General features: G+C 33.5%; 1 protein-coding gene and 2 pseudogenes across 1 annotated transcript; all 3 read left to right on the top strand.

The window, feature by feature from the left end:
- The first annotated feature begins 3,966 nt into the window (after nt 1-3,966).
- LOC129900267 (uncharacterized) lies at nt 3,967-7,783 on the top strand (annotated as a pseudogene).
- Nucleotides 5,371-7,783, top strand: LOC129900018 (uncharacterized; annotated as a pseudogene).
- A 4,812-nt stretch (nt 7,784-12,595) lies between these two features.
- Nucleotides 12,596-15,874, top strand: LOC129900017 (uncharacterized). Its single transcript, XM_055975006.1, has 3 exons — nt 12,596-14,208; nt 15,324-15,507; nt 15,821-15,874. Exons 1-3 carry the CDS (start codon nt 12,596-12,598, stop codon nt 15,872-15,874), a joined length of 1,851 nt encoding a protein of 616 aa, XP_055830981.1.
- The last annotated feature ends 8,528 nt before the right edge of the window (nt 15,875-24,402 follow it).

The raw sequence follows: 24,402 nt of genomic DNA, 5'->3' as shown, positions 1-24,402 counted from the left end.
GGGGTAAGAAAAGGGCAAAATGTAACTATTGTACTAGTAACTTTGCTTTGGAAAGTACGAATATGACCTTAACGATATGGAGATATTTAAATGAGGTTTGCCCGAATTTTCATTTTAGAATTATTGACAGAAATCAATCAAGATTCAAGATAGTTAAAAAAGGGGAACAAGCATATAATACATGTACTATAGAAAAGGTTGTGATTAACGTTAATGAGATTAGGAGAGCCATTGCTGAGTTTGTCATTATTGACGAACAACCTTTTAAAGTTGTTGAAGAGGAAGGTTTTAAGAGATTAATGGCAGTTGTTTTGCCTAATTTTCAATTACCTTCTCGCTTGACTGTTGCTAGACAATGTTTGAAAGTATATCAAGAAAAGATAGAAAAGCTTAAAAAGCTTATTCATAATCAACATGTATGTGTTACTAGTGATACGAGGACATCACTTCAAAATCTAACTTATATGGTTGTCACTGCCCATTGGATCGATGATGAGTGGAATCTGAAAAAGAAAATTCTCAACTTTTTCCAAACATCAGATCATAAGGATGAAACAATTGCAAAGGGGATTGAAGTGTGCTTATTTGATTGAGAAATTGATAACATATTCACGGTGACCTTAGATAATGCAACTGCTAATGATTCTGCAATTAAATAGTTGAAGAGAAGAATTGAGGATTGGAAAGGAGGCATCTTAGGAAATGAGTTCTTACATGTTAGATGTAATGCTCATATTCTAAATTTGATCGTGAAAGAAAGACTCAGTGAACAAAATGAGTCTATTTCTTGGATAAGAAATGCTATTAAATATGTTAAGTTCTCAGCTGGGAGGTTTGATTCCTTTAAGTCATTTATCGAGAAGGTTAAGATTGACACTCATGGTCTTTTGACTTTAGATATTGAGACTAGGTGGAACTCCACATATATGATGCTAGATATAACTAAAAAATTTTAAAGGACATTTTCAAGAATGTATGATGATGATCACAAGTACCTCAAGTATTGTTTAGAAATAAATAATGTGGGAGGGCATCCATCAATAGATGATTGGAAGAATGTTTAATTTTTTATTAAGTTTCTTGAGATTTTCTACCAGGTAACTTTGAAATTCTGAAGAGCTTCATATGTTACTTCCAATTCTTTCTTTCATAAGATATTTAATCTTCAAAAGATAATGTGCAAATATGTTTGTAGTGAAGATTCTATTTTGAGTGGCATGGCTAAAAAGATGAAGCTTAAATTTAATAAATATTGGGGTACTTTTGAAAGTATGAACAAGTTATTATTCATTGCTGTTGTTTTGGATCCTCGATACAAGTTGAAATATGTGGAATATCTATTTAAAAACTCTTATGGTTGTTTGGTGGGAAGCCGAAAAATTGAAAAAGGTGATGGATACTTTAAGTCGCTTGTATGATTACTACATGAGTTCTTTTTGTAGGACTCATACCGATAAAATTGATGGTCAAACAAGCTGGAATGATGAAATTGATACCATGCATAGTGACGAGATGTGGCAATCACAATGGGAGAAATATTTGGCAGATGAAGATAATACTGAAAATAAATCAGAACTTGAAAAGTACTTGGTAGATGATTTGGAAAAGACCAAAGAGTTAGATATTTTGGCTTGGTGGAAAGTTTCTTCGGCTAGATATCCAATTATTTCTAGGATGGCAAGAGATGTTCTTTCTATTCCTATTTCTACTGTTGCTTCTAAATCAGCTTTTAGCACCGATGGTTGGATTCTTGACTTTTATCAAAGTTCTTTATCTCCAAAGACAGTAAAAGCTCTTATTTGTACTCAACAATTGGTTAAGATCAACTTCCAAAAAATGCAAGCTTGAAGATCTTTTAGAAAAAATTCAGAAACTTGAGATAGTTGAAAAAGATAAATTTACACATTTAACTCTTTATGAATATGTCTTTTATATTTTAAAAAGTTTTAACGCCTACTTTGTTAAACTTTCTTCTTTCTTTTTTCAGAATATACTGGCACAACCTTGAGCATTGATTAATTTGGATGTTGCAATTGAAATTCGTAGTGGAACTGTTTTGCTCTGTGGTAGTTAATTTTCAGATTTTTGCTACTGCTTCACTTGAAATACTTTTGGATTATGTTATTGACTTATTTTTTGTATTTAATCACACTTTTATGCAAGCAATTAAGTGATTTTTTTTGTGACTGTTGGGTATATAGTTCTTTTGTGTTGAATGTTGATTATTCGGAGGATTGTTTAAAGACCTTGTTATTTTTCTCAACTTGATTAATGAAAAAGTAATGTATATAATTAACCTTTTATGGGCTAGCCTTCTTAATTTTGTTGTTGTGGAGGTTATACTACTATGCAATAGTTGCTATCTTCCTCGTGGTAAAAATTTTATAATTACTTTCGAGGCTATTTTTGCATATTCTGTTGTGCTGATCCGTATTTTCTGTTTTCTTTCAACTAGTTTCATCTTGAAGAAATGTAAGTAGCAAATTTTCTATTGGTCACGGTTAGAATGCTTCAATTACTTCATACAATAGTGAAAAAAATGATGCTTCTTGAAGGATTTCTTTTTGTTTTGGTGGTTCCTCTTCTCAGATTTGGTATCGAACTTGGACAGTCAAAACAGGCTGTCAATTCTTTATTTTTGAAGTCATTTCCTTCGTGGACCGTAGGAGTTGAACAATCCACCAACTTATGGATTTATATTGCTGATATTTTGCCCTTTTTAGAACTTATCATTTTAGCTTATATACTTTATAAGAACATCAGACATAGTTCCAGTCAGAACATATTCAAGTTTGTTATTATTGGAACCATATTTGCTTCTCTCTTATAGCTCTAGCTTGGACTTTAGATGATAACTTATTTAGCTTATATACTTTTCTTCTGTCCTCACTATCTCTAAATGAGTTCAGGTATCTTTGAAAATTAATGACAGTTGTTTTGAAATTCTATTGATTTGCAGAATGAAGGTAGTAAATAAGTTTGTTAATTTTTTTGCATTATAAAATATATTATTTCAACCCGTAAAAAATGAACCAAACCTATAAAACTGACAAAATCGATAAAACTGAACTGATAGAATTTATACTATTATGGTTTGGTTTGGTTTGGTTTGAATATTAAAAAAGACTGCCTTAATTGGTTTGGTTTAGTTTTAGTCAAAAACCGAGTCAAATCGGACCATGAACACCCCTACTCCTTGTTTACCTTTTGGCCTCAAAATACCCTTGGAGTTAACCTTTATGGCTCTATTCTACCCTTTTTCTCAAACAGAATATTTAGTCCACTTAATTAAAATTTTATTTATTACGTGGCATTATGTGATTCGTTGGTTAATTTAATTAACTATATATAACTAAATAACCCAACCCAAAAACCAAAACCCGGATCCAACCCCCTTAAAAACCTGACCCTCCCACTTAACCCATTAATCTAAAAGGGGAAAACCCAACATAATACCCTTTCAGGAAAAAGCTTTCTTCTTCAACAATAGAACGCGATCTGAAGACAAATTTCTGAAGATAATCGCTATTCTACTTCGATCTTCAGGTAAGCTGCAAATGATTTATTCCTAATAGTTAGTGTGTAATGATTGTTTGATTGTATTTCGTAAATAGTTAGGGTTTGGTTTTGGTCTATTGTACTGTAATATTGTGAAGTTAGTGTAATGTAGATGTTATATATTGTTTTCTATGATGTATAGTGTCGACATTATACGTTGTTTACTCAAGTTAGGGCTTTTTGTTGCTTGCCTTTTTTATATATTGTTTTCTAAATTTAGGGCTTTTTGTTGCTTGCCTTTTTTATATATTGTTTTCTAAAGTTAGGGCTTTTGTTGCTTACATGTTTTATACAGTTATTTTAGGTTGTTTTTTCCTAGTTTATTTCATATTTTTTAACCTTATGTATTGGTGTCTTGATTTAGTGTTAATTTGTAAGGTATGTTGATGACTTTTTTGTTCTCGACATGTGTATTTTTTATTTGATTTGAATGTTTCATTCCATGTGAAGTTAAAGTAGGCATGTGTAAGCTTATTTCATATAAGTTTTTGTGGTCCCTATTACTTTACCATTCATATATTCATATTAAATAATATTAGTTTTTCTATAATTTGTTGTGTTTGGTAAGTGGTCCTATCTCCTCAAGTTGTGTATCTTAAAAAAATTAAATCAGACTTGGCAAGGATATGATGTAGATTTACTATCATATATTGACATTTTCTCAGAGATCATAGAGAAATGTGGTTTTAGGATTGTGAAACAACTTCTAGTAACAGTGTCAACTGGTAGGTATTATTTGCTTGAGGATGATTCATTAGGACTCTACAATCTGCTCTATCTAGTGAGTTTAGTATTCTTCAATTATTTATTATAGATGAGGGTGAAACCACAGTTCTTACCCCTAATATATGTGACCTCAATAACCCTTATTCTGTGCCAGTAAAAGTTGGAACTGATTGTGAATCAGATGAAAAGGAAGAGGATCAGAATGAACCTATTCCTTGTGATTACAGTAGTGATGAATTGGAAGTCTTTAGAAAGAAAAAGAGAAGAAAAAATCAATGACAAGCTAGACAGATTCTTAGAGTTAGAAAGGGGTATGTGCTTTAAAAATCTTAAAGAGGCTAAAAGAATTGCAAGCTTTTACTATATTGTTAGAAAGGTTGCACTTAAAATTGAAAAAAGTGACTCTACTAGATTGAGAAATTTATGTGATGTTGGTTGTCCATTTGAGTGTTTGATATTTGAAGATAAGAAAAATTAGGGATTCAAAATCAAGACCTTGAACACAAAACACTCATGTGGGGAAGCTTTTAAGAGCAGAAGAGCTATTCAAGAAGCTTTAGCATACTACTTCAAGATTTTTTTTTAGAATAATTCAAAGTACAAGGCGAAAGATATGAGACAAGATTTGGATGATAATTTTAAGTTGAATATTAGCTATTCCAAGATGAAAAAGATTAAAATGTTTGTGTTAGAGAAATTGGAGGGTAGCTACATTGATGAATTTAATAAGCTGGAGGGTTATGCTCAAGAATTGAGGGACAACAACCCTGGTACTGATGTTATCATAAATATATCTAGAGAGGCTTTAGAATAAGAAAAAGGAAGATTCCTAAGAATGTATGTGTGCATTTAAGCCTTAAAAATAATTAAAAAGGAGGTTTGAGGCCTTTTATAGGGTTGAATGGGACTTCTTAAAAAGGAAAATGCAAGGAAGTCTTATTAGTTACACTTGGACAAGATTCAGTGAAACATTTCTATCCACTTGCTTGGACAGTGGTGGACAGAGAAACATCTAGAACATGGAAATGATTTGTTGAGTTGTTGAGAAATTCTCTAGACCTGGCAAATGATGAAGGATTGACATTTATGTCTGATATGCAGAAGGTATTTATTTGTTTGAAACTTTTATTATAAGTTTCTGATTTTTTAGTTTAATGATTTTTTTTGTTAAACTCTTATACAAATGATACTTTAACATGTTATGTTTATTGTTACAGGGGCTTCTGGATGCTGTTAGTCATGTGCTTCCTAAAGCACATCACAGAAGGTGTGTAAAGCACATAGAAGCTAATTGGAGCAAGACTTGTAAAGGTATACAAATGAAGAAGTTACTATGATGGTGTTTTTGGAGCACCTATGAAGAAGAATTTCAAGATCAATTGAAAATCATGGGTGCTGTGTCAAACAAGCTGTCAAGAATTTCGTACGGTACCCTGCACAAAATTAGTGCAGGGCTTATTTTGACACTATCTGCAAAAATAACTCATGTGAAAATAATTTTACTAAGTCATTCAACAAGTGGATTCTAGATGCAAGGGCAAAATCTATAATCAAGATGTTAGAAGATATTAGAATCAAGGTAATTTATGACTAACTTAATTCATTGCATCTCTCTCTCTCTTTCTCTCTCTCTATCCCAGTATATTAAAGCAGAATTGGCTCTATGCCTACTTTTGATGGTCAGTAAAATTGATACTTAATAGTTAAGTGCCTTTATATTTACTGAATTTGTAGAATTCTACTTAACTAAGTTTGACTCTGTGCCTTCTTTTGATGGTCAGCACAATTAAGTGCCTTGCCTCTTACCAGATCTACTCAACTATCACTCTTATATAGAATCCACTATAGAATAACTAAACATTGTTTAGTGTGAATGATCCAAGAAAAGAGAAAACAAAATAAGGGAGAAAAATAATTAGTGTCTTATGCTGTGTCTTTATTAGTGAACTATAGCAAAAAAATAGTAAGAATAGTAATCTGATATGCAGAAGATTTAATAGAATGTTTATGCAGTATTAATTTGATATGCAGAAGGTTTAATAGAATGTTTATGCAGTATTAATCTCACTGTTGGTTTTAAAAGTCAGCTTACTATCACTATTTGTTTTATAAGTTAACTTATTTATATCTCTCTCACTGCTTATTATATATTAGTTTAATGTCATTATTTATATCTCTCTCTCTCTATAGGTTATGGGCAGGCTAAAAAAACTTGAAGAAGAGGGTAAAAATTGGAGAGGACATTTTAGTCCATATGCTATGGAGTTGTATAATGACTTTCAAATCATTGCACAATGTTGTCAAGTACAATATAATGGAGACCAAGGGTATGAGGTAGTTGAGGGTGAAGATAGGCATGTGGTGAATCTTGATAGGAAGAAATGCACATGTAGGACATGAGACTTGACTAGTATACCATGTCCTCATGCCATTAAAATCTATCTTCATGACAAACAAGAACTACTGGATCACTTGAATTGGTGGTATTCCAAAGAAGCTTACATGTTGGTATACATGCATAAAATACAACCTGTTAGAGGTGAGAAGTTCTGAAAAATTGATCCTTCTCATGCTATGGAGCCATCAGAAAAAAATAATATGATAGGCAGGCCAAAACTTAAGAGAAAAAGGGAAAAGGATGTGACAAGGAAGAGGGAGGGGGTGTGGTCAGCTTCAAGAAAAGGGCTATAAATGAAATGTGGACATTGTAGTGCAACATGTCACAACCAAAGAAGATGTCCTATGATAAGTAATTTTCTTTGTTTAGTCATATGTACACTAGTTAATTCAATTTCTAATTATTTTGTCAATTTTTATAGCTTCAAAGATCAAAACAACCAGCCCAAGATGTGCCAGTGTTAGCACCCTAAGCCAGTCAAGAATCTGATAGTGTCTTCATGCCTACTCCTGGCTTTATTGCTTCTTCTAGTCAACAAAGTAACCAACAGAGTAGCCAACATGCTGGACCTTCAAAGTCAAGGAGAAATGTAGTTGTTGATGAATCTGAAGATGATCAACCTGTTGAACCTTCAAGTGCAGTTGCTGATGAGGATGATGGTGAACCTGAAGATGAAGAACAACCAATTCTTACGCCAAAGACAATATCTGAAGCTAGGACTAGACTTCAAGCTAAGAAGATACAGATTCGACCAACTGGTACTAGGAGGATTGACTTCAAGGGAGATGACAATGGTGTGAGCATGTCTACTAATCTTTCATACTCACCAAGAAAGTTGGCTTGAAAAGTAAAAGAATCTATGACTTCAAATCGACAGTTGAAAAGGAGAAAAGAATTGAAAAATTGAAGGCAAAAAGGAGTGGAAAGCAGTAGGGAAGAAGTCGTTGCTTATGTAGTTGTTTTTTGTTTTTCAGTGTTATGTAATGGCATAATGAAACGTAATATTTTGCTTTTTTGATGTTAATCCATTTTGAACAAGCACCTGTAATTTTTTGTGGGTTAAAAATATATGACAATACCGTTACTAGTTATCTATGAAAATGTCTTAATACGTTGCTTTACATTTTTTGTGAGTTGCAAACATAGAGCTTAGTTTTAGTGAATAACATTTTTGTTTTCTGATTGTGTTCAGTTGGTTCTCATGTGATATTTGAAGTGTTGGAAGCATAGAAGCTAATTCCACAAATATAATTTTGGATTGAGTTTGTACATAAACTAATTTATTTTCTGATCACGAGCAAGCTTGACAACAAGGATAACATTACATCACAATTAACCTTAACCTGCAGCTTGCTAACATTACATCACAATTAATCTTAACCTGCAGATTGCTAGCATTACAAACATTAAAAAATAGTCATAAAACTAACTAACCTAATCAACTAAACTAACAACCCAAGAACTTCTGGGAATGAAGACGAGATGAATTACATCAACTTGGCAGCCACAAAATCAACAATAATACCCCAAGAGATTAGAAGCAAGCTTATCAATTGATGCACTTTCAATCTCGATTTCGGTACATTATCATCCAAGTTATTCAAATTTGCACCTTCAATACCATGCTTCAACTCCAAGTTCGAAACTTTACCCTCAAAATTTGAACTTTCAAAAAAAGTCCTATCATTCAAGTTTGAACCATTGTTGGGTTTATGAATTTCAATGCCACCCATATCCTTCAAGATCTTCTTTAACTGGTTTCTTTCATTTCGAATTGAATCTAATTCAGTTTTTTTATTGTGAATCAGCAACGACACATGGCTTGGAAGTTTACTGTCGATCCAATTCCAATAACCACAAGATGATGAGCCAGGACGACGACATTTCAAGAATCGACGTCCACCATTCTCAGGGGTTGTAGCTGTAAACACTTTTGCTATCAATCCACACCGACATTTAAACAAGAAGCTTTTTCAAGAACCTCAATAAAAAGAGAGAAAGATGTCTTCACATCGTTACATGAAATTTGTCTTCACCAGAAATTTGCAGCTTATCTTAAGATCGAAGTAGAATAGCGATTATCTTCAGAAATTTGTCTTCAGATCGCGTTCTATTGTTGAAGAAGAAAGCTTCTTTCTCAAAGGGTATTATGTTGGGTTTTTCCCTTTTAGATTAATGGGTTAAGTGGGAGGGTCGGGTTTTAAAGGGGGTTGGATTCAGGTTTTGGATTTTGGGTTGGGTTAATTAGTTATAGTTAATTAAATTAACCAACGAATCACATAGTGCCACGTAATAAATAAAATTTTAATTAAATGGACTAAATATTCTGTTTGAGAAAAAGGGTAGAATAGAGCCATAAAGGTTAACCCCAAGAATATTTTGAGGCCAAAAGATAAACGAAGGGTATTTTTGTATCAATATTAATACCTGAAGGATGTTTTAGGCCCTTCCTTGTATTATTTTTATTTATACGTAACTTTAGTTTTTGAGTAAAAAAAAAACAAACAAGTTAGCATATATATAAATTGGCAATTCTTGAGCCAAATTATTTTTCCCCATTACAGAAAAGTTAAGTTCGAAAAAATATTGGAGGTATTAATTAGGTATTTGCTAGAGCTCTCTAGGTTTTAAGAAATTATCAAAGCTTATACTCAAAAATAAAGCACAACCAACAAAAAAACAAAGAAAGAGATTATAAGTTATGTATTTTCTTAAAAGTAAAGAAAAAGTTGAAAGTAAAAAAAACTACTGTTTTCATATTTTGAATACTTTGTATAATTAAATCTTTTGGGAGTCATCTTTTTTTTTTTATTATTTAGAAAGTGTCGAACTTTCCCTCTCATAACTTATAAATATACGAAATGAAATTTAAAAAGGTAAAATAATTTTAAATACAAGTTTAAATTTTAGCTAATGTTTAACTATAGATTTTGAGGGTAAATTTTAAAAATTTATCTTCAAACTAATATCTATTTGGCCATGAAGTTTGATCGTTCTTCGAATATTTTTAAATTCTCAAAAACTGCATGTTTTGAGTTTTTTACTCACAAAGCTTTAAATTTTTTCAAGTAAAATACATGTTCAAATATAACTTCAATTTTAAAAAATCACAACTTTAAAAAAGTCAAATTTTCAAGTTTGAATTTCCAACTTCAAAATATATAATGAAACAAAAACTTAGTACTGCGTTGAGACAAAACTTTATAGTTTGGTTTAATCATATTCCATGTTACTTAGTTGGGTCAAAAGTTGTCTAGTTGCGGGCTTGCGGCAGTTTTTTAGTACGTAATGTGGCGGTTTCAACATGCAATATAAGACATGTAAACTATTTTCAGGAAATGCCTCATTTCCTTTGCATGGATTTTTATATAATTTATGTAAATATTATTTATGAAAAAAATAGCAACCGAACATTGAACAATACTGGAAATTAATCTCCTTATCACACCAATCTAACAATCTCTTCTTTTTATTCTAAAGGTCAACTTTAATAGAAAAGAAATTAAATAAAACTACTTTTACTTTATCTTAAGACTTTACGTAATCTGAATATATGCCAATATATTGCAAGTTACTCCCATTTTTTAACTTCAAAATGACCAAAAATACATCTAGAAGTTTCCAGCAATTTTTTTTAAAAAATTCTTAGAGTCAGATGATCTTTGGATATATGCTGCATAATTTTTGTATTTATTTATTTATTTTCGAGGTGAGATGGTGATAGACGTGAAAATATATTTAATTTTTCATTTTTCAACTAACATAATATGACAATTATTACAGGATAAAAAAGGGGTCGATTGGTTTTTGAGACAAATCATTACCTAGCTAATGACTTAGGATTACAACACATTTTTGATAGTTGATTTAATATAGAACAAATTAATTATTATTACGTATAATTCAAATTATGAGTTTACTTCTTAAATATTATAAAATTTTATATTACTGTTGAATATGAAATCAAACTCATCATAATCACAACTCACACGGTATATTAGGGCACTTCCAAACACAAAATAAAGTAGCATGACTCCATTGACTTGATTGAAGGCAATTTATAATAGTGCGTAATCACTTTGAGATCTCTGTAAGAAAAGAATAGTAATAAAATATTCATAAACTTCTAAAACGTATACAATATAGAGTTGATCTTGACTTTGAAATATAAATAAAGACTTAATCTAGAATATTAACCCTTCCTCAACTAATTCTGTCGTAATCCTGTATTTTTTTTTTTTGGAACAAACAGAGTTTATAAAGAAATAAAACTCTTTAATTAAACACACGCGCACCTAAATCCTAATGAAATAAGAAAATATTTAAATAAAGTTGGTTAATTTTGTTATACATATAAATGAAAAATATAATGGACAATTGAGGGTTGGTACTGTCCATTAGAATCTATATATCTATATAAAAGAAAAACATAGATCAGCTGATGTGATATCTAAAAACTAAAAAGCCTCAACCTCTGCAACTACTGAGGTATAGCCAGGGGCGGACCCACGTGGTGTTCAGGGGTTCATCCGAACCCCCTGCGTTAAAAAATTACACTGTGTATATAAGATAAATTTTTTAATTTATGTGTATATATTTAACATTGAACCCCTTGAGCATAAGCCAAAGGACTAGCTCAGTGGCAAAAGAGGTTCAATATTTCTCCTTAGATGTCACAGATCGCGTGTTCGAATCCAGACAAACACATTTGTTTTTCCGATTTTAGTTACGTTTTAGGCTTAGTTTTTATCCTTTTTTAAATTAAAAAATGACTTCTTAACATATTATTTTTTTTAAAAAAATTCACTCTTTAATTGAAAAGTCAAGACATTAAAAACCCCTCTTTTTTATTTTCTAGGGATTTCATTTTTTCACTTTCTCTCGCAACTCTTCTCTTCTCTTTCAAATTGAGTGCCTGCTACTGCTGTGTGCTGCCGGCTGCCCTGCTGTCCATTCTCCGCCAGTCCGCCGTCCACTGTCGGTAAGAGTAATTCTTAATTCTTCTTCATTTTATTTGTTCTTAAAATTTTTAGAATTTTTTTTCAGAAATCTATATGGCTTTGGCTTTGGTATAATGATATTTATTGTCTTATTTATGTGCTCTTAGTCTTTACGATTCAGTTTCAAGATTCAATGAAGAAGTATTTCACCAAAATTTCAAAATCAAGTTTAGCCTCTCAAAGTCATAGTCAATCTAACCAAGAAGAAAATGCTAATCATTCGGAAGTATCATTACATTCTTCTTAAGAATTTGATTTGGGTTCTTTAAAGTTTGATCCCGGTGAAAGAATCTCAATATTGAACCATCATCCAAATCATCGTGATATTATTAGAAGAGCATACCTTTTAAATGGTCCTTGCCAACCTCGTTTAGCGGTGCATGAGTATCCTCAAACAAATATTTCTGGATCAATACGTCGTTTTAATCATGAATGGTTTGATGATGTATATCATGATTGGTTGGAGTATAGTGTTAGTAAAGATGCAGTCTATTGTTTGTATTGTTATCTATTTAAAGACCATAACATTCATCAAGGAGGAGGTGAAGTATTTTCAAGTTTTGGGTTTAAGAGTTGGAATAAAAAGAGTAGTCTTGACAAACATATTGGTCAACCAAATAGCATACATAATCAATCAAAAAAGAAATGTCATGATTTATTACGACAACGACAATCTATTCAATTTTCATTTGAGAGGCAATCTAATCAACTCAAGTATGGATATTGGATTCGCTTAAGTGCTTCGGTTGATGTAGTAAGACTTCTCATAACTCAGGGATTTGCATTTCGAGGTCATGATGAATCTAAATCATCACTTAGTAGGGGTAACTTTCTTGAAATTCTCTCATGGTATGCAAACAAATGTGATAAAATCTGTGATTATGTACTAGAACATGCTCCTCAAAATGATCAAATGACTTCTCCAAAGATTCAAAAAGAAATTGTGAGTGCATGTAAAATAGAGACCGTTAAAGTTATTCTTGATAAATTAAATGGTGATTACTTTGCCTTGCTCGTTGATGAATCCTTTGATGTGTCACGCAAGGAGAAAATGGCTATTGTATTTCGATATATTGATAGAAAGGGATTTGTGATGGAGCGACTTATTGACATTGTTCATGTTCAAGATACTAGTGCTCCATCTCTAAAGGAGGCAATTATTACTTTACTCGCTCAACATTCTTTGAGTCCATCAAGTGTGCGTGGACAATGTTATGATGGGGCAAGCAATATGCAAGGTGAGATCAATGGCCTTAAAATGTTGATTAGGCAAGAAAGTAGATCGGCTCATTCCATCCATTGTTTTGCTCATCAACTTCAACTAACTCTTGTTAGGGTCTCTAAAAAGTGTGTTGAAGTGGGAAAACTTGTAGTATTGGTCTCAAATATTTTAAATGTATTGGGATCATCTTTTAAACGTATGGATGAATTACGTGATTCTCAAAAAGAAATAATTAAAGAGGCATTAGATATGGGTGAACTTACAACCGGTAGGGGCTTGAATCAACAACTTGGTCTTTCAAGAGCTTATGACACTCGTTGGGGATCTCATTATAAATCCTTTAATAATTTTATTATTATGTTTGGATCTATTCTTGATGTTCTTGAATCACTTGCTCTTGATGCACGAAATTTGGATGAAAGAGCTAAGGCAATGGGACATCTCGAAGCTTGTCGAACATATGAGGTTGCTTTCATGTTGCATTTGATGAGAGATGTTTTAGGAATTACAAATGAGCTTAATAAATGCTTACAAAAAAAGGAGCAATATATTGCAAATGCCATGCTACTTGTTGAAGTAGCAAAGAGAAGGTTGCAAGTTTTAAGGGATGATGAATGGGACTCTCGTATTGCTAAGGTATCTACATTTTGTATCCAACATGATGTTTTGATACCTAACTTTGATGAGCCATATATTAGCTCTTTAAGATCACGACGAAAGCTTGCTAACTATACAATCTCACATCATTATCGTGTTGAAGTGTTTTGCAATATTATTGATTGGCAACTTCAAGAACTTAATAATCGTTTTGATGAGGTGACTACCGATTTGCTCCATGGAATTGCTTGCTTGAATCCAATTAACTCATTTTCAAGTTTTGACATCAAAAAAGTAATGAGAATGGCGGAATTATATCCAGATGACTTTGATGAATCTAATATGAATGCTCTTAGGAATCAACTTGTAAGTTATATTGTTGATGTTCGTGATGTTGATGAAAGGTTCTCCGATATAAATGGGCTTTGTGATCTTTCCAAAAGATTAGTTCAGACAAAGAAACATTTTACTTATCCTTTGGTATTCCGTTTAGTGAAACTTGCTCTACTTCTACCAGTTGCCACTGCCTCCGTTGAAAGAGCTTTTTCGGCAATGAAGTTTATTAAGAATGACTTGCGGAGCCAAATGAGTGATGATTTTTTTAGTGGTTGTTTGGTGCCTTATTTAGAAAAAGATGTATTTGATAGTATTTCTAATGCTGCTATTATTAAGACATTTCAAGATATGAAACCTCGTAGAATACAATTGTAATAGTGTATGTGGTTGTATTTTAATTGCAAAACAATATTTTGATAGACTTATTCGTATGTTTGGTTTCTTAATCCCCCTTCAAGGTGGTGTAATTATCACTATGTTTTGTAATACATATCAAGATATAATAATTTATATTGTTCAGGGTGTTTTTGTATTATTTTGAAGCCATTTTATGTCATTTTTTTTGTGGAGGAAGAGTGCTTTTATTTTGAGATGGTGTTTATTTCAAGTCTTTTTCAATGTAAAAGTTCATGTTTGCTCTCCATTTGCACTTTCAGGAGCTAAAGATAATTCAAAAGAAACTGAAAAAAATAGAGAAAGACCCCGCTTCTTGCAAAACAGATATATTTGACCCGACCCGTTTATTTATGAATATGATTAGGCGATTAGCGTATTTAATTTTTTTTGAACCCCCTTCGTAAAATTCCTGGTTCCGCCACTGGGTATAGCTAGGGAAAACATCAACCACATTTTGTTCTACTGTATAAAGGCCTCAACCTTTTGGAATAATATTGCCCTTCACAGCTCCCCTAATTTAATCATCGACTCTAATACTGTTAGCACTGAGAACTGGTTATCAATATGGGGATCTCTCAAAGACAAATCTTACAACAAATGGATCACTTGGAATGACATCCTGCCCTACTACCTCGGGGGAATTTGGTTAAGCAGGAATGACAACAACTTTAATTCTAACAAGAACCACCCCTAAAATGGAACAAATTATTATTTGGGCCACGAAATTCCTTCTCATCGTTCAAAATCAGGGTAGTAATAAACTCAAAAGTATTCCTATAAAGGTTAATTGGAAACCTCCTCCAGAGGGTGTTTATAAGCTTAACAGTGATGGAGCTATAAACACCTTTCTAGGGAAGGGTGGGAGTGGAAGAGTTATTAGGAACCCTAAAAGAGATTGAATTATGGGATTTAACAAGGGTTGTGCACACACGACTGCGAGTCAAGCTGAATTTACAGTAATCCTCCATGGCTTAAGAATAGCTTGGAGCAAAAACCTCAAATCCATCGAGATTAATACAGACTCAAAAAAAGCTATATCCATGATCGAGTATCAATACCTATCGTACACTAATATTATTCTTGAGTGCAGGTATCTCATGCAGGAGCTGGATGGAGCAGTCATCAAACATAAGTTCAGAGAGGAGAACAAAGTGACGGACGCAATGGCGAAGGAAGGATCCAAAAGACTGCCAAATTTTGATAGATCTATTTTTGATGTTCCTCCTTTGTTTGCAATAGAACCACTGATTATAGACAATCGAGGATCTATTGTTGTAAGAAATGTCAAACAATGTAATGGCCAAACACTGGACCATAATATGAGGTTGCCCATAGAACAACATGTATCAACGCTTTGATGCTAATTATATAATATTATTTATTTAGCCAAAAAAAAAACATGCATTCCTGTTTTTGTTTTTTGGCATTTTTACTAATTACGTATATATTTACAATAGGTATAGGGTATCTTACTACTGTCAAATTTTCCACCTAAGTACACAATAAATTATGATCCATCTTTGGTTATTGCACAGAATAGGTGCTTATCAATGTGAAAAAACTGATATTTGATTATTTTTGATCCAGAGTCTACCAATATTCAACAAGAGAAATCTGGACGATGAGAGAACTGCTCAATAAGGCGGCCATGAAAAAGTATCTAATTTTTGAGTTCTTCTACTGTTCCTCATATCAGTTGTAGTCTGAATCATTACCATCCATAACTATATTTTCTATCTTGTCAAAGACCCATGAATAAAAGCATCAGGAATGGAATCCAGAGACGATGACCTTGACTTGGCTGGATTTTCACAGTAAGATGTTCTGACTTTGCACCTTTGGATCCAAGTATCTTTGGATTGGGTGATGTCTGATGCATCCCTATTTTTCTCGTGGTTTAATATGCTTGCAAATCTGCAGATGCCAAAAGTCTGGTCAGTCATCTGGTAGGCAACTTACATCAAGGCCTGAAGCAATGTCAATGGATTTTGTGGTGCATCCACAGTCTAAGATTGATCCTGAACAAGTTAGGGCCAGGGCTAGAGCAATGGTTCAAGTCCAGCGCTGAATGAAGGTGTGTACCTCTTGCTAAGTAAATTTGTAGTTATATTAATTTCTTCATTTCACTCTCGTCCATTCTTAGGTTTTTGGCACTAAATATAAATAAGAACAAAAAGGATCTTGATGCCTTATTAATGGAACTTCTTACTTAATTTTTTAAAAACGGAACAGAAGGGGGATGCTTTTTACGACAAAGCTCCTTATATCCTTGTCAGAGGAGCCAGTAATAGCTTTTTGCTTAAAAAATGAAGTACTCAATTTGGTGTTCATCTTGGAAATCCCTCTAACCAAGATACTCTTGTGAAATCCTTTAATTTTGGAGGAAATGATGTGAATTGTAATGCTGGAGTCTCTCCTAGTCTTGGTTTCAGTGAATAGATCTTGTTGTCCGCGATAACCTGATATTAATAATCCGATGTATTTTCAGTTTCAGTGAATGGGGTTTATGGCGTGAGATGATCCCTATATTTTTCTCCTATTGAGTATAACTATTTTAATCTCGGGAGTTTGATTTTGTTATGATGTTATTTACTTTGCTGCTACATATTAGGAATGGCTTCTCATCTAACACAGAAATATTGGTATGTTCATCACAGATGAATAAGAAAATGCAGCAGTTAAAAGCTCCAAAAAAGAAGAAACTCCAAGCCGCAAAACTCAGCGTGGAGGGTCGTGGCATGGTGAAGTACCTCTAGGCTCTATTTGTTGTGCTCGCCCTTGTTAGGGTAAATAGCCTGTTGGCTCAGCTACACAACAGTCCCATGCACTGGAAGATGGGTGTTCTTCTGAACTTAGTATCTGGACAGTGGCTAATTGAAGTGCCTTGTGAATGTGGGACATGGTTGCATCATTTTTGAAACTAGTTTGAGGGCTTCTAGTATGTTATGCTGATGATCGGTGGCCATGATTAGTGGTGCCGTATGTTATTTACTTGTATTATTCCTTCCTCAGCAGCTTTCCGAGGATGTCATCTTCCATGTAATATGTTGGTGTGTCGGCTAAAAAACCAAATAAAGGTAAGGTAGCTGATACCCGTTACTTTTGTTTCCTTAGTTGACGAATAGGTTTCCAAGTCATTGGTGTAATGGAAGGCGTGGCTGTTGCTATGGTTGATGCAACTTGGAATACTATTATTATTGCCGTTTAATGTATTATGTTGTTTTCTTGATTCTCTTTTGCCATGGTTCTACCCTTTCAATTGCTTGTTACTTGAGAAAAAGATCTCATTCTTCGCCAGAAGGCAAAATGTACTTTTTCCTGTTTAAGACTCGTAAGCACAGTATTTCATATCACATGGTCGGTTAGTACTATTGTTGTTTATTCCTCCAAATTGACCATAAGCCATGTCTTTTTGGACAGACTTATAGAATCAACTATTCTTCTCGTGTCATTGTATGCTATAGTGAGAACTGTGAAATGTTTATCGCGAGGGGTGTGGGGTTGGGACTCCTCCACTCTAAAATAGAGGTATTGTCAAGAGTTGGAAATGGAGAAGCTTTTGGCCGGAAGTATTTTACCCTTCTCAATGGGCTTACCTCGCTCGAATCTGAATTAGTTGGATTTTGGGTAAATATTATAATAGTTTCCTAGACTAAGATCAAACATGCTTTCAACAATATATTCAAGCCATAATAAGGGCACACTATAAGGTATGGATGATCATTTAATACAAACGACATGCTTCGTAGCCAAAATTACCCGAAAATAGCCTAACACATGGATTTTATGAGTTGAGCATGAACAACTACCCATTCACCTCCAAATTCACACAAATCAACATACTATTACGTCATCATGCTCAGTCTAAGGAGAGGAAGCCGTAGCCTACTTGTAGGCCGGCTGTGCGCACTCCAATTCATGTTGCCGGAAAATAAAAAGAAAGATAAATATATATATAACTAACCTAATCCTCTAATAGAAACCTAACTCCCCATTCCCTCAACCCCACGTCTCCTGCTCTCACACAAATACACGATCAATACATATCAAAATTTGAATCTATAGCAGTTAGATTGGAAAATAAAATTATTTGAATTAATTTATATATAATAATGATGGAATGAGTAAGTTAAGAAGGAGGTCAAAACTTTTGAAATGAGTGCTGCTAAATATTTTCTCCATTTTCAAATACGTCTATTTTTTTGGATCACCTCCGTTCAAATATTATTCAGCGATAGAAAAGGTAAATCTCTAACTTCTATTATCGAAAATAATATTTATGTTGGATTATACTAGATATGTTGTTGTATTATCGAAAATAATGTTCTTTACTCTTAAGCATTTGGAAGATTGTTACATTGTCACCAACTTTACATGAAACTAATGGTAATCTGTCACACCAACCTTATGGATGATATTGCTGGCAATGACATGCAGGAACTACTTAGGCATTTACAAAGGAATGAACCTTTGTGGTCAAAGTTCACAGTAATAATGGTAGATATGCACTTAACAACAATAGTAATAGCCGGTTTTTTTTTAAAAGCCTAACATTTTCATACTGTAGATCTACTTCAATCGTCAATTCTTATTCCCTTTGTTCTTTTTTTCTTGTTGAATTGTGTGGTCAAAAGTTGCTGTTGGTCAAAAGTTGCTGCTAGAAGAATAGTTCAAAGTTGCCAAAAGCAACTTTTGACAAAATCAAAACTGGCAACACGTTTACAAAGCGCGTAAAAATTTCTTTTACGCGTTTTGTTCCTCTTATAAATAGAGGGCATTCTGCTTTCATTTAAATCATCCCAGAAAGAGAGAGTAAGAATACAAAGAGAGTTTTACACCAAGAGAAATATTGTAGTCTTGAGTGTCCTCTTTAGTAGTTGTTCCTTTTACAAGAGAGAAGTGTTAATTGTTGTTTTCTCCTTGTATTTGAGAGCTGTGTACTCCATAAAATATAGTGAGATCCTTCTACCCCGTGGTTTTTCCCTTCTATATTTAGAGGGGTTTCCACGTAAAATTCTCGTGTCCAATTTATTTTCATTATTTTCATCATATCAAACTTTAGTTGTGGTGCCTCCTCACCCCAACAAATTGTTGAACAGGAAAAGAAGAACAAAAAATACTTTTGGATGCATATAATTGCTTTAATTCATTGTCCCCACAAGGTTCTATGAATTTATATTTCATATTGAAAAATTATATGATGTTCAAATTGCGAGTGTTTGATACAATAAAGTATAATAGTTATCTATATATGATAAATTTTCTCTTCAACTATCTTACATTCAATCTTATAGTAATATCAAAGTATGACACATTGATCGAGGGATCAATCTCCATTAGTGAAGGAGATTTATTATAATGGAAAATATTTAATCAAAGAATTCAATATTGATGCAGTTGCTGGTCTGATGAAACTAACGTTAAAGTATGCCTCTTTGCATGAACTCTTTTCACGAAAAAATTATTTTTATATTACAAATATCTTAAAATTCTAAGACATTGTGTTTAGGATGTTATCAGTGAAAGGGTGATGTTAGTAGAAAAGAAGATGGAACACGGATGTTAATGTGAAGGCGGCGGCTATGGAACTATGATGGAAGAGTTAAACGACAATGTTCTATGATTCCATAAGCACAAATTCTATGTCAAGAAGAAAATACTAATGAATGGCATTAAACTCCATTATATCACTTAAAGTGGGATAATTTATTTTTTATTTAAATTGAAAAGATTGTAAGTAATATTTAAATTGTTCCTCATAATCAATTATTTATTGGTTTTTTTGCCTCTTTTTTGGTTATTTGATTATTTTGTTCTTGATGCGATGGGGATTATCCCAACATTCATTGAAAGTTCTATCACGAACCAATCATCCGGGTCGTGCAGGCACCTACTCTAACACTTAGGTAGGAGAACCCTTACACCAATTTTGAAATCAAATCAATGCGAAAGTTAAGAAAACATAAGAAATCTCTTTGATAATGAAAATAGTTATGAAAAACATTGAAAAATCTTCCAAAGGAACTAGTCTAAACAGGTACAAGAGCATCTAAGAGTACTATATATAATAAAATAGGACACAACTCCCACCATCAGGAAGGAAGAGCAGAAACTGTCGGAGATCATCATCGTCTTCAAGTATAAAACATCACTGACCCTATATCCAAACTATACCAAGTGGCATAGCAAGAGTAGTATCAGTACAAACAACACGTACTGGTAAGGCATCATCAGTCAATCCGATACCCAGCGCATAATATACAACAATTAACAAGAGTTAGCATGCATTTAAGGAATTATGCTGCCCAATATCTCTGTACGAAATTCTACCATCCCCACTTTACCTCATTAATGTCATTCAAGCCTAACACTCATCTCTTCTCTTTAGTCCGATGCCAACACTGATACAGATCAGGTCCCAGCTCGTCTACCACAACAAGGAGTTTCTCACTACACTTTGTCCTAAATCTGCCTAACTTGCTTACTATGCTTTATACAAGTTTCCACTACTACGACTTGATCCTTGACCACATAGGATACCTTAAAAAGCTTATGAACCACCCCGTAGTGGACTCTCTTCCCAAGGTCAGGCCTAGTCACATTGCTCCCATATCAACCCTTTTGGCTCTCGCTTACATATTTGCATACCCGAAATCTTGAGCACCTCTAATCGACACAATATGATAAAACAAACATATGCAGGAACACACAACTATTACCATTTCATAAGCATTACTCAGTTCGTGACAAGAAGGTGCCACCACAACTTAAGGACAAGTTCTACAAAGTGGTGGTTAGACCAGCTATGTTATATGGGGTGGAGTGTTGAGATGAATGTGTGGGCATACCAGGAGCGACAGGATTAGAAATGAGGCTATTTGGGATAAGGTAGAAGTGGCCTCGGTGGAAGACAAGATGCGGTAAATGCGACTGAGATGGTTTGGGCATGTGAAGAGGAGAGACACAGATGCCCCAGTGAAGAGGTGTGAGAGGTTGGCCATGGATGGTTTCAGAAGAGGTAGGGGTAGGCCGAAAAAATATTGGGGTAAGGTGATTAGATAGGACATGATGCAGTTACAGCTTACCGAGGACATGACCTTATATAGGAGGGTGTGGAGGACCCATACTAGGGTAGAAGGCTAGTACATAGTCTCGCTATTCTTCCCTATTTGTAGGCGTATTAGCGCACTATAATTTCTTTTGTGGAGGACTCAGATTAAGATAAAAGGCTAGGTGACTTATCCTTTACACCATAGTAGTTATAGTTCTGCTCATTGTTTATTGCCATTTGATTTCTGCATTGTATTGCTGTTTATAGGTGTAGGGCCATTGTACTTTGATTATCTTATCTTATCTTATTTATTTATAGTAGTTAATGCCTCTTTCTTTCCGTACCATTCTACCATGACTTTCTCACTTTTGCTATTCCTTGTTTTCATCTTGTTTTCGATATGCTTGTCCTTATCTAACCTTTTATATTATTTTCCTCTCTTGAAGCCGAGGATCTTTTGAAAATAGTTGTCCTACCTTTCAAGGTGGGGGTTAGGTCTGCATACACTCTACCCTCCCTAGACCCCACATGATGGGATTATACTAGGTTTGTTATTATTGTTGTAAGCATTACTTAGTTCATAGTGTTAATCTCAAAATGACAATTGACACTAGTCTTCTCACCTTAATTATTACACAGGATGGGTCTAATCAATTACAGTTATACCAAGTTTGTACACCACAGTCCTCACCCCTAAAATAACATTTAATCACAAGTATTCTGTCAAATAATGGTTCTCTCATGGAACCCATACCCAAGCTATTAGTTTGTGTCGAAATGTGACACCCAACCTAATATATATATATATGTGTCAGAACGTGACATCCGATCCAATATGTATATGTGTCGCAATATGACACCCGATCTAATATGTATATGTGTCGGAATATGATACTCGATATTATATGTATATATATATATATATATATATATATATGTCTGTGTGTATGTTGGAATGTGACATCCGATCCAGCATGCAAATAATAGTCACAAACACAACCACAATTCATGTACTTACACAATCAGGTGGCAGGTTCATTGTATGTTATTGATCACATTAGTTATTTTACCAAGTTAATTACATCTTTTCTAGTCTCACACATGCAAAAAATACTATCAATTACAATAATAAACACATGCAGTACAAACAAGAATGTAAAACCATCACCTATAATTACCCATACAAGCCAAACCCTTGGTACACGTCAAAAACTAATACCGGGTCTTCCCCCTTCATCATTCTCCAACTCTAGGGACTCATATTAAACCCAACAAGTATCTATAGTTAATCTCATAGGAGTCATTTGTTATACATCAGAAATTATCAAAATATCCCTAGAGGATAGCGCTCTCGCATAATGTATCATTCCTAATTTTTTAGCTAATCTGAGGCTAGAATATCGATTACGACAAAAATATCATGTGAGAAAGTGGTCTTTGTTGAATTTTAGGCCAATCAGATTAAGAGATAATTTTTTGATGCAAAATTTCTTAACTAGAAGAGTGCGCGAAAAGTCCGTGTCGCGGACCTACCCTAACATAGTTCATTTTCAGCAATTGTTCCTAAAACGCATTCACTAAATGCGATTTATGTGTTATTTTTAGTTTTAAGTGAGGGGCATTCCAAAATTCCCTCCTATCTTAACCCCCAACTTCCTTAGGACATTTTTGACCTTAAAAAAGTTCCTAATCACATTCCTAAGTCTTTTTATGCAAAATTAACTTAAGAGCTAGGGCTAAGGAGAGGAGAAGAGGCAAGGGTTCAAGAGATTCAAGCAAATCTTTTGCAATTTAATTGCCCAGTCTACATTCCAGGTATGTAATGCTACTAAAATATAGATTTGAGTTCTTCCATGTGCCCTAATTAGTTGACGTGTGGAATTGAGTTGAATTGGGTCTTCCATGAGTAATTTCTTGAAAGTTTTCCTCAAACCTTAGTATATTCTTGCATAATATGATATTGATGATTCTTTTATTACTATAATACATGTAATAAATAATTTAGCATTTTTTTACATGAACCCTAACTAGAAATTTACCAATATTTGAATGTCCCTATGTAATGATTGAGTCTAGAACCATGAACTATGAACGCCTTGAATTTGAATGAGATTGAACATGGATGTAGCCTTAATAAAACTTGAAGGTCCTTTGTATTTTCACATATCGAATCCAAATAATTGAATAGAATTAAATATTCTCATAAATGCATATCTAAACTACTCTTGAAAGATGTGATTGTGATTGATTGGATAGTATGATTGGTTGAGATATTTGATTGTGATAAAATTGATGAATTGATAAGAGTCCAAATGAGTCTTGTCGAATGACCAGATTGAATTGATATGATAGTGTTTTATGAGCATTGAGTTTTCGGAGAAGTATCGAGCACCGAATTGGGTGAGAGTAACTAACAACTTGAACTCAATAACTACATAGCCAACGTAGGTGAGGATTGTACTACAAATCAGATGAATTCCCTTATTGTCCCTAAAGTGGACTTGACTGATTGATTGTGGATCCTTAATTGGTTGGTTCGTCCCTTACCCTAGTAAAGTATTAGATGGATGTAATAATGACGTCCGCTCATTGTGTCTCATCGACTCATAGATGGTAGTTGTCGGATAAGAGAAACTCCCAAATAGGTCTTGATGGTACTCTAAATGATTAGCTTGATTGGCATAAGATTGTTCTTATCTAAACCATATTTACTTTAGACTTGTGATATCCTGATTGAGTTCCTTATTCTGATTTGAGCTTATTCTATTTTGATGGTTATTATTTTTCTATTGTTTTACATACTCATACATTTCATATATTGACGCCCATTTGGGCTTTCATCTATTCATAATGCAGAGTCATGTATTAGAGATTATTAACAGACGCTTCATTGAGGATCAAATTTGTCATTAACTTTGGTGAGTCCTTTTTGCTTTTGAGGATTCCACACTTATTTTTCATTATGTTGAGATAGTACTTTTCTTTCATTGAGGTAGCCATGATCCCCATCTAGATAGTAGAAGTAGATGCTTCATAGAGGAGACAGTGATGGTTTGATTTGATGTCATTATATCTTGACTAGTTACTCTCAGATTATTCTTACAACATAGATTTGGAT

The sequence above is a fragment of the Solanum dulcamara genome, chromosome 8 (assembly GCF_947179165.1).
Source record: "Solanum dulcamara chromosome 8, daSolDulc1.2, whole genome shotgun sequence".
Classification (NCBI taxonomy): Eukaryota; Viridiplantae; Streptophyta; class Magnoliopsida; order Solanales; family Solanaceae; genus Solanum; species Solanum dulcamara.
The sequence above is the reverse complement of the archived record's forward strand: the minus strand, read 5'-3'. Positions and strand labels throughout refer to the sequence as shown.

Bases quoted from the DNA above. Each gene is read 5' to 3' on its own strand.
- LOC129900017 (XM_055975006.1), top strand. From the start codon at position 12,596: ATGACTTCTCCAAAGATTCAAAAAGAAATTGTGAGTGCATGTAAAATA. The intron at 14,209-15,323 runs GTAATAGTGTAT...TCTTGAGTGCAG, and splicing joins AAACCTCGTAGAATACAATT to GTATCTCATGCAGGAGCTGG. The intron at 15,508-15,820 runs GTAAGAAATGTC...TTTTTGATCCAG, and splicing joins ACAATCGAGGATCTATTGTT to AGTCTACCAATATTCAACAA.